At 40.1% G+C, this 11,719-nt stretch overlaps 1 protein-coding gene across 2 annotated transcripts in view; it reads left to right on the top strand.

Moving 5' to 3' along the window:
• Positions 1 to 11,719, top strand: part of LOC108790809 (F-BAR domain only protein 1-like) — a 129,128-nt gene that overhangs the window by 110,953 nt on the left and 6,456 nt on the right. The window contains exons 21-27 of one of the 2 annotated variants that reach the window (XM_018561160.1): positions 580 to 674; positions 772 to 865; positions 5,265 to 5,376; positions 6,979 to 7,134; positions 7,232 to 7,361; positions 9,047 to 9,228; positions 11,314 to 11,357. In XM_018561160.1, coding sequence (XP_018416662.1) covers positions 580 to 674; positions 772 to 865; positions 5,265 to 5,376; positions 6,979 to 7,134; positions 7,232 to 7,361; positions 9,047 to 9,228; positions 11,314 to 11,357 — 813 coding nt within the window. Of the gene's footprint in view, positions 1 to 579; positions 675 to 771; positions 866 to 5,259; positions 5,377 to 6,978; positions 7,135 to 7,231; positions 7,362 to 9,046; positions 9,229 to 11,313; positions 11,358 to 11,719 lie in introns of both variants that reach the window. The other variant, XM_018561161.1, reaches the window with a different exon arrangement.

Genomic DNA, 11,719 nt, shown 5'->3' on the forward strand with positions numbered 1-11,719 from the left:
CCCCCCAATTACCCAAAGAATCTTTTTTTTTTTTTCCTCATCTTGGGGGCCAGGAATCATTGCAGCACCTTGAACTTCACAGTACAATGCTGCAGAGAACAGAGCTGATGTCACTCTCAGCGCATCTCTCTCAATTATCAAGGACAACCATCGCTGGACTAGAAGAGAGAAGGACAGAGTACCATGTGCTTCACATGGCCAGCTAGAAGACCCCTGGGAAAACGTGTGTATATAAAAACATTTTAAAACTGAAATAGGCTGTGTTGCGTACCCCTCCGTTTGCCTGCTTTTGGACATCCCAAAGGTCTAAGACTTCTGTGTCAGGGGTTATCCTGGGCTGGCCTACAGTTTTTATTCTTTGCCAGTATCCAATCCTCCGGCAGGTGGCAGTATAAACCATAGCGTTAAGACTTTTTCCTGTGGATTGTGACTCCAAGAGAGCTATTTTAAGGCGAGTACAAAAATCCTATTCTATTGCATATTTTTTCTTTTATTATTATGTAGTTCATTAGTGTCTAATGATTAGTACACTGTTTTTTTATGTAATGCATGTTAAGCATACAAAACTTTTTATTGCAGACTCTTGGGACACCTCTTCAGAATCTCATACCAATCTGACTACCCGTACCCAAGCCCCATGTACAGCCCCTCGTACACAGAGAGGCAGTAATCTGGTGAGTACAGTGCGTATTAGAGAGAACTGTTTGGTTTTTTTAATGAGACCTGGTTCGGTATTTATGCTTATTCAAAACGGTTTACTTTGTTTTCCAGACAGCACCTATCAATCCCTCCCTGTTGACTCCTGGTTCTGTATCTTCTACATATAGTGATCGAGGTTTATTCTCCCCTCCATCATTAAATGCTTGTAAGGAATAATGGAAGTTGACTTAAAGTGCATGTATACCCTGACAATGAACTTCTCTTATTTGGTCCCTTTTGGTCTGTTAAAGATACAATTGAAAGTGTTTTGTTATATCTGTTTGATAGGTACAAAAAGAATACCTGTTGATTATGCCATAAATTTGGTGACCAGATAATAATATTCTGTGCTGTTTGCCTCTGCCAACTGTGATCAATTCTGTTTCCAGTTCTCTTTGTGGACTACAGAACACCTTCCCCTATTTCATGAAGAGGAGGAGATGAGAAGGTTTTCTGTTCCATCACACTTCCTGTCCTAGGGTGACAATGCTGCTGCGCCACAGTACAGAGTGGGTGTATTATCATCCTAGGACAGAAAGCGTGCAACTGACAAAATCACCAGGTGAAAATAAAGAGAAAAAGCTCGGAAAAGGAAAACTAATGCAGCCACCGCGTCTAAGGACTGGTAAGCTGCAATAGTTTACAATTAAAGAGTATCTAAAAAAGTGTTAAGGTAATCTGTCAACTATTCAAGGGAAAAAAATCCTAATGGGGTAGTTCCAATGCGGTTCTCTGATTTATTTTAACTTCAGTATAAGCCTGGGTTTAGCCTAGACCAAGTGCCATTCCCCTGTCTAGTATGAGCACATCAGTGGCCATTAAGAACAGGCCTTTGGACAGACGAGGCTGAACCCAGAAGTCAGGCCCTTGGTAACAAAGTGAAGCTAAATCAGAGAGGAACATATAGGAGGGATTTCTGGCTAATAAATGTAACGTTCGGCAGCTTGTGGTGTCTGCTTATAGACAGAGCTTTGATAACTTTACATTGGTGGACAGGTTCATGTTCATAATAGAAGTTATTGAAAAGCAGCTGCATGTACAGAAAATGTGGTGTTTGTCAACCGTTTTATCTGCATAACCCTCCTTTAAAAGCACATCATCACTTAACAGACTTGAATGACCCTCAACTATATAAAAGTTCTCTGAGCACTTGTGATTATCCGAGTCAGATACACAGATAACTGCAAACCTCACTCTTCTCCTACGGTCCTTAGTGTCTTCCTCCATGGGAATACATTTCTCTAGCTAACCTGTTACCACATTTGGAAGCAATCAAAAATCCAATCTAATAGTGCAAAAGAGCTTTTATTAAAACCACATTTAAAACATTATGAACAAGAATCATACTCGGCCACAGCATATAGTGACCCCACCCATAGTGTTTTGTCAGCCCGAGTCTGTATTAGGTGCTTGGCTTATGATGTCACATCATCTTTGTTATATTAACAAAAGTGCCTTAGTCCTTTCACTTGTTTTAAAAGTATGTTGAATAATGCTTCCATGTGCTGCGTTATAGTTTTGTATGTGCAAGCAAAGATGTGTATTATTAAATACTCTAAGCCCTGGGTTTTGTTAGTTTGTTGGCTTTATAGATAGTCCCAGCTGCCGCGTTTCTTTGGGGATTAAAAGTAGATTAGCGCACACTGCTGCTTGTATTCATACTACAGTAGTTGGATGTGCTGTTTGCAATCTGTGCATGAAAAACTGGTTTTGGTACCCTTTATGTGGATGTCAGCAGATGTGATTACCTTCTGGGGCTTTAGAAGAAATGCTGGTGTTCCCAGCTTTGCTGCCATTTACTTACCTCAGTGTCTTTTACAAAAGGTGTATATTGTATTTGTGACAACTTGCATTATAATAGCAGTATAACCTGGTATCATATGTGTAGCAAATGGTATATAACAGTAATGGAGGACCTAATCTTATTGGAGAAACTAGAGACATAACAGAGAGTGCTAAAGGAACCTATACCCGATGCATTCATCAAAGATCATTTTAGTATGATAACCAAGGCATTTTAGGGGGACTTGTGTTCTAAAAGATGTCTACTCAATACCCAAGGTTCCCATTTTACTTTTTTACTTGGAATTTATGTTGATAGTGGAAGGTGAGGACTGGAAGGGTGAGGGGGGAAATAACATTCCATCAGCTAAATTCTGCCTACTCTGGATAGTTTCTGTTCAAATTGAATATTAGGTGATTTCCAATTAAAGGTTATTGCGTAGCTCAATGAGGGTGTGCATCCCTCGGCTGTAGATCCTCAAATCATCTCTGAATTGGTGCTGATTCTGTCCTTCCTACTGGAGGGTGGCTACTTTTCTTCCCCATGGTCCCTGTGTGTGTGTGTTGTAAAGTAGCCACAACTCCAAGCTCACCCCCGTGATGGACTATCATCTAATGTTTAGTTTACTAATTTGTGTTGAGATTATAGTGAGCTTGGAGCCACCACTCCATGCTCGCTATAATCTCAATACACACACAGGGCCATGGGGAACAAAAGTAGCCACCCTCCAGAAAGAGGGATAGTGTCAGCATGAAATCAGAGATGATTTGAGGATCTACAGCTGAGTGATACACAAATAAGATACATTTTTGTTACTAGTTAAGGTACTTGAATTAATTTTTAAGATTTACTCCTGAGTTTAGTGTCATGTTAATGTTGGTTTTCTAGTAGATGAGTTTAGAAACTCTGTGCTATAATGTCTGAACGATTGGGCAACTCTTAAATATGTTTCTGAGTTTCCATCTCCCATCAACAACTAAAGCAGTTTTCATTGATCTCTGGAAATAAAGACCGAAGCTTTTAAAGAGTTAGTGGTAGTAAGCCACAAGATTGAAATAGTGGCCCCGAGGAGCTGTTTGTCATAATGTGCAATTACCTTGCAGGCAATCCCCCTCCAGCTACTATGTTGTGGGTACATCTGACATCAGTTAGGAGGTATTTGTTATTATTAGTAATTTTAGGGAAGTATTTTAGGGAAAGACTTCATAGGTAGTGAGGAATAATCCTGTCAAGGGCTGGGTGTGATACCAAGTTGAATTCTTTTCCAATAATCGTATGGGCTGAGCGAGATCTGCCAAGGGTATAAAAGACCCTTCTCAATAATTCTAGGATGAAGCATTTGGAGCATAAATACTGACAAATATGATGATGATCCCTGTCATGGAGCCATTTACAATATATGGTAGACCTGTTGTTGGGGTCCCTGTAAACCGATTGCAGTTGAAAAGATAGACCATTACATATGAGGACGACAACCCTTTGTTTTGGAAAAAGTGGTATAATAGCAGTAGGGTTATGCTTTGGAGAAAAAAATTAGTAGGGTTTCAGGTGCAAAAAAGTTATTTTGCAGTATTAAGATATCTGACGACGTTTGCTAATGGTTAAGGAAGGCCTTTTTACAATTTGATGAGTTAAATCCCTGCACTGTGCGTATAGTAATTAGGAAAGCACCAATATAACGGCCGCCGAAAAATATAGGCCGAAAATGGCACTTTTGGCAAAATGTCGCAAGTGCCATATTTTGGCCGAAATAGTGGTGCTATTGTTTCTCTTCTCCCCGCTGCCCTGTGTCCCAGCAGGGAGGAGGGGAACTCTCACAGGAGGCCGAGCGCTGCGGGACGAAAGCGCTGTGAGCGGCCAGCATGTCTCCCCCTCGCACCGCTCCGCCTCCTGTCACAGATCGGAAGAGCGACAGTGTGGGCGGAGACAGTGATTGCTGTCACAGGAGGCTGAGCTCCCCTCCCGCCCAGCCTCCTGTGACAGCTGTCAGGATGGAATGTGGGTACAAACACTCAGCATTCATTGATTGCTGAGTGTTAGTAAACATACTCTGTCCTCAATTATTTACAGTGTCCTCAATTATGAATAAATGGGAAGTGATCTACATAACTTCCTGTTCATTCATGATTGTGGTTATAGTCAACATACTCTGTCCTCATGTTATGAATGAACAGGAACACTTAGTATAGAAGATTCCTGTTCATTTATAACAGGGGCTGCAGAAAAAGAGATTGAAAACTCTGTGTCCTGAATCTCTTTTCCGATTTTAAAAGGGAAATATCAGGGATCTGTTTAGACCACTAATATTTCCCCGAAGCCCCTAAAAGTAAAGTGTAAAATAAAAATATTTCATAAAAATTAATTAATAAATATAAAAAAATGTAAAAGTTTATAAAAAAAACAAATAACAATAAAATATTTGAAAACGTTAGAATAAAAAACATTTTCGGTTTTCGGCCTGACATTTTGGTTGCGTTTCGGTTTTGAGATTTTCATTTCGGTGCACCTCTAATAGTAATAGCTACAATTACAAGAGAAAGTAAAACCTATCAAGATTATAATCTGTGGGTATGGGGAGGAAGGGGTAACCAAAGGGAGGTGTGTGGTCTGACATTGACAACCAGTTGTATACATATAAAGTAGACAATACTAGACCTATTTTAGCACAGATTAAACAGCAGTTCATATCAACATATGATTTTTTTTCCCCAATTTTTTTTCTCTCTGGCGATCCATAACATTTTCCATTATTTGTAGAATGATATCACTTGCTCTATTCTAGGGTTATCTCGTGGACCTAGTCCTGTTATATTGGGGTCTCAGGAGTCTCTACCCGTAGCTGCTGCCTTTACAGAATATGTGCATGCTGTCTTTGAAGATGGTGAATTGGAAGGGTGAGTCCAGCTCAAGTCTTGTATTGTTTTAATTGGTTCATACACTTACACAGGATGCTTACATTTTACTGGAGTTGCTAACAAATAGTGGCATACAAGAATCCACCACTAGAGTGGTATTAAAGGATTGTGGATGCAGGTAGGTAAGTGTTTTTCCAAAAAAGAAAAACTTTTACACAGGCCCATTCACACCTGTGAGTTGTGGTAACATGTGTGACCACAAATGCACAGCAATGCTGCAGTGTGTAGTGTTACCATTCATTTTAATTAGCACTTGAATGTGAGAAAATTGGGACTACCTGCTCGAGAGAGAGAGAGCATGTCAGCCACCGAGGTTTGCAGGGCTGTGTTTGCTGGCACACAAGCAATTCCCAAATTGAAATGACAGGCTTTGCCAATATTCTGTGTGCCTGTATTTTTTTTTATTATAAAGCAGATTTTTATGTTTGATTAAAGTGTGCTCATAAATCAGTTAGGCCTGGTTAGAAATACTGGTGAGCAGAAAAATTAGAGATGTTGATGCCTTTAGTGATCAATCAGCTTTCTGTTATTCTCTGGGAAAATAAATCATGGGATTGTGGTGCTCCTGTTTTCCCTCTAGGTCCAGTAGCATCTTGAAGGAAACATGTAATTGAAATTGTGCTGTAGCAGTGTTTCCTAACACTGGCTTTCCTGACAGTTTCTTTCTATGAGTAGGTTAAATGGGCCACGATAACACAGCGAACCTTCAAAGAGCTAGAAGCCAGTATCTAGTAATACGTTAACCTCCCTGGCGGTATTCCAGAGTGTGGCTCGGGGTTAATTTTCAGTACCAATAGCGGTAACCCTGAGCCACACTCAGGGTTACTGCTTTGTGTGCCCGGCCGATATCGGCATCCAACTTTTAGTTTAGTTTTCGGCGTCACAGCGGGGGGCGGGAAATTCAAAAGTGAAAACATGACATTTACACAGAATACACACAATACAATGTAATCTGCTATCATTACATTTCTGTATCAAACTATTTCACTTCAATTTTGTCCCTAGAGCTTTGTCCAGTGGCCTGCCTGACACTTTTACTGTTCTTTCAGCCTGGAAACTTGAGAACATCCATGGCATCCAAAAAGTGTCCCTTTTAGGTCAAAAGCGGTTTTAGACCAGGTAGAAAAAAGCGATAGTAAATTAGAATCACTTGCAGAATTGAGCGAAAGCGATTCGTTGGGAAATTCGTCATCAGACACTGAAAGTGACGACAGCGACGATTCTGCGACCGAGCTCAGTGATGTGTGAACTCGGTACTCTATTGACTGTGGTACGGATCAGGCAGCGTCCCCAGAATTCCCATTTACTGGACCATTTTTTATAATTATTATATTATAATTTTTTAATTTCGTGTTTCAAACTTTATCATAACTGGGATGTCTACTGGACTCTTGTTTGGACAGATTTAGGTGAGTTATTTCTAAGATTTACTAAGAATTACAGGCCTACAATATAAAACAACAAATTTCCATGAAAAACAATGTACCGCTTTGGCATGCTAAAGTCCTGCATAATCAGACCGCCAGGGAGGTTAACTAACATTTTATTGTCAGTTCTGAGAAATACTTTTCTATATTCTAGGTCAGGCCTGCGCATCTCAGGGGAACTTACAATGTCCTTTCCAGGAGGTATACTTCGCGTATTTGGAGGATCTACTCCTCCTCCTGTTTTAAGTTTTCGCTTAGTCCACACCTCAGATGTTGAACATTTCATTCCTAATTCTGATCTTTTGTATAGGTAAGATGACGGTGATGAAATCTAGCATACATATTATTTCTGGAACTCCAGTTTTTTCAGCTTTCGCTGTAACTGTGACCCATCTTGTTTTCCACAGTGACTTATCTCAGAGTGACCACAGCTGCAAGGACTTCTGGTTAAACATGCCAAGGCTAACATGCCACTTACAGAATCTGGCGGAACAGCATATTGCTCCCTACTACAATGTCGTTCTGCTTAAATACCAGGTGCTTTATTCCTCTTGTTCAGTGACCTTGGGCAGCTTTGAGGGCCGCTTTTCTTTTGCGATTAATTTCAACAATATTTTTCAGTCTTGTAAGCAAAATGAAAGAAAGCGTCTTTGTTTAGATGACCTATTTTTTAAATACCATTTAGGTCTAGTTTGGGAGATGAATACGGACAAGAAAAATTAAGTCTTTGTCTCTGAAAGTTTGGGGGAAGGGGAAAGAAGGTGGTTTTAAGGGTGCAGCAGGCTTTAAATGGCTCCTGAGGGCTATGAAAGCTCCTTTTGATTATACAGGAGTTGCTATTGTGCCAAAAAACAGAATTTATATTGTGCATGATTTTTCCACAAAACAAAATTAGAGCAACTGTACACAAGTACCAATCAAATGCACACAAGGAATGGAAAACGCATACAAAAAGCATTAAATAAAATTAATTGAGCTACCTTTTAATATCCCCCCGCTCCCCCCAAAAAAACTCGTACTCCATATAAATCAAGTTTTGTCTAAGCAGCCCCATAAATGAAATTGAGGATTTCCACTTTGGCATAATTGGTTGTTTAAAAATTCAATGTACAATTAGTGTCTCAAGAAGTAATGCTGCCTTTTAAAATATACTTTTATATGTTAATATATTGTATATAAAACTAACATAACTAGTTAGGCTTTGTTATTTAAAGCATGAGGTAGTTTATGGAAATATTTTATATACCCTGTTACCCCGAAAATAAGACCTAGTACTATTTTTGGGAATTGCTAAAATATAAGACCTACCCCGAGAATAAGACCTAGTTGTGACCATTTCCAGGGTCGGTGGTGGCATAAGGGGGAACTTGAAGAGCTGCAGGAGAGAATCAGCGGTGCCAACGAAGTCAGCTCTAGAGGAGGCGAGGCGGCAGCGGAGGGAGCATAAGCCGATGCCTCCTCTATAGGGCCGGCTCCTGTCACAGTCGGAGTAATTCCAAATGCACTCCGCCTGTGAGGAATCAATAGTGAAAGCGCGCTTCACTCATTATGGCCAGTGATTTGGTTAGCAAATTGCTCTTGGAAAGGTACGGCACCCCTGATTGCCCTGATCACCATATTTTTGTACATGAATACATGTAGACTGTTGTACATGAATAAGTGTGGATTGTTGTACATTTAAAAAAATAAGACCTACCCGAAAATAAGACCTAGTGTGTTTTTTTGAGCCCCAAAAAATATAAGACAGTGTCTTATTTTCGGGAAAACACGGTACCATACAAGGGATTACTTGTAAAGTTTTTTTTTTTGTATAAAGGGGTACTTACTGTAACACTATTAGGGCTTATGGACACGGATGCAAATACAGATGTAATTGGCATACATCGTACAATATGCCGTATTTGGAGCGTTTAGTAGTCCCGGCTGCTGTGGCTTTTTTTATTTTGTCCATTGGAAAGTATGGACAGTAAACGAGTGTACATGTGTAAATGCCAGTAGCAGTATTTACATATGCATGGGAGTCTCCCCAACGCTGGCACTGGGGTTTACGTGCATACGTCTGCAGAGCAGCTAGGGCTCCCGGGTGTCGCAAATACATGCATATTTGGCTCTGTGTGCCAATACGCCTGTATTTACATCTGTGTGCATGAGCCCTTGGGAAACATTGATGTATCTGTGTCTCTAGCTTTTCCATTCTCACTCTGGTTCTCCTTCCACACAAGGTATTTAAACCTGGCATATCTGCTGTCCCCTTGCATCTTGCATCATCTTGGAACTGTAGTCCCACCTCCACAGAGTTTAGCCTGGAGTACATACAGAACACAACTTCTTTGTCTGATATTCACATACTGCTTCCACTGGATGAAACTATATCTAACCTGCAGTTTGATCCTCCAGCCAGATGGTAAGATCGTACTTGGTACATTAACTTAACACACATTAACTCTTTAGCATACTTTTGTATTTGTTTTTATTCTGTGATCACATTACCTCAATAGAGAAAAGATGATTTAACAAAAGTTGTATACATGCAGTGTATACATACTATAATTATTTGAGTATTTATACTCAAATAATTATATAATTGATTTATATTCCTTGACAATTGAAGGAGGGATTACTCCATTAGTAAGTTGCTGTTCCTTTCTAAATCCAGTCCATCTTGACCACTTTGCATTGCTTTACCCGCAGTCAAGAAAACAAAATGGCCAAGGCCTTGTTAGGTGTCTATCTAAAATCTAATGAGAGGGCTAGATCATGGTACTAGGAGTCCAAAATAGACCTAAAACAGCAAACACATATCAAAGGTGTATAGATCACCCCCTTCTTCAGGGATCAAATGTTTGTAATTAAGAGGGCAGAAAAATGGCACAGTCACTAGAAATAATCATTTGGAAACATAACAGTGTGTGACCTAGAACAATAAAGATGCAGCATGCTCTAGTATGAAATGAATGACCGTGACCTTCTACGCTACAACTATGAATCACTGATGAGTCAAATTCAGTGCGTCAGTCATGCATTTTCTTGTATAATGTTTGGCAGTGGTATCAGGATTAGAAAACTGGCTGAACACAATATAATATAGTGCACACCAAAAACGTGATATACGGTAATATCTTATCCTAAAGAAAGTGTTGTGGTACGTATCCATTTATTATATTTCAGAATTGAAGAATACAAGTTTACAAATATTTTCCTTGTAGTCAGGTAATGACATAATCCCTGGTACTCATGAAGAGTGTTCTAGAATTCTATCATGCCTGAACATGACAAATGTTGGTGTAGGCCAGCACCAAGGCCAAAGTGTCTATACAGGACACTCTGCCTCAGTGTAGCACAGTAATGCTGAGCCTAAAAAGAAAACCTCAGTGTTACTGAATCTTGCTGTTGGGTGGGCAGAGCCTAATGGGGAAGCTAAGAGACTGCATGCGAAGCCATGCAGAGCAAAGCGAAGCCGTGATGTGCGGACAGTCGCATGCAGTGTGTAAGCTGAGCGCGGCCAAATGAAAGACTGCATCTTCAGCCAGTCGGCTCGCTTCCTGCCTTAGTGAGAGCCAATTGGCTGAAGATAAAATGTTTTATCTCGGCTTGCTCAGCTTTGCGAGCTGACGTGCCCTGGAGTGAAAATTACAAGACAGACTGCACGCGAAGGTCCACGCGCTACCGCATCATGTGCAGTGTGTCACAGGCTTAATGTCCCATCTGGTCGTCTTATTATGATTAACAGTGGACGGATTCTATTGTCATATTTGGCAATAGAGGGAAGGTCTCGCATTTATGATGGCTTTCTTAGGCAGACATGCCCAAGCTTCATCTGTCATACTGTCTCTTTAGCTGACCTGTAAGTACATATTTTGTTACATGTTGCCCATTCAAGGCACAACATGCCAGCACTCCCCCCCCTCGTTCCTTCCTCCATCGCAGCCAGTGACCATAATTGGTGCTTTCAGATCTAGAGGAGTATGTGACCTCCTCCAGGTCAACAGCCAATCGCAACTTTCACATGATGAAGAGTGACACCATCACCTTCCTTGGTTACGGACATCATTCACTTTAGTGTTAGCTGCAATGGAAAGAGTAGCGGGGGTTCACCGATAAGGTGACTGTAAAGCGGTCAGGGGATGGCGGGGGTTGTTGGCCTTTGAATAGACGCTGTCACTCTGCCCTGTAAGAGCAAGATAGCAGTGTCTCTTTAAAAAAGTTTAATGGAACACCTGTTAAAAAAAAATAAAAGTTTAATGGTAACAAAAAGCTCAAATGATATGACTAAGACCTTTATTTTCCCTCTAATAAGTCTATTGCTATTAGCTAGAAATGTGATCATCTGACATAGCTGTCATGTGTTTGTACATTGATTGTTTCGTTTCACTGTTTAAAAATAGAGATGTGCTGTTCACTCCGGTTATTATTGATGCATCTGTATGTGACTCCTATGTATGCAACAATTTCTGTTGACCTTACTGATCTGTCCGAATTCTTCCTTTAGTTCTGAGAGAAGATTGCTGTGGCAGATCCCTAGTACATCATCTGGTAAGTAAACATAACGTGCTTTCTGATATCATGGAGGGTGATAGATTGTGTTTTCAAAATGGCAATATAAGTAGGAATGGCCCTACTGTTCTAGATTTAATTCTTTATGTCTTCAGGTTGAAATAGTATGACATCACTGATGGGCTATAAAAATTCCCCAAAAATCTAAATTAAAATGAGTGTTTTATGCTCATTTCTGTTGATTTCATGAACACTATATTAAAGTAAGGTGAAGCTAATTTTCTGTCCTGTTACAAATACTTGGCCCTTTAGCAAAAAATATGCATAATGCATACTTAGCGCTTATTTCCACTTTTGCAGTCAAATTTAAATTATATATGTATATATCTATATATGTGTAT

Source organism: Nanorana parkeri, unplaced genomic scaffold (assembly GCF_000935625.1).
Source record: "Nanorana parkeri isolate BGI_ZX_2015 unplaced genomic scaffold, ASM93562v1 scaffold504, whole genome shotgun sequence".
NCBI classification, from domain to species: Eukaryota; Metazoa; Chordata; class Amphibia; order Anura; family Dicroglossidae; genus Nanorana; species Nanorana parkeri.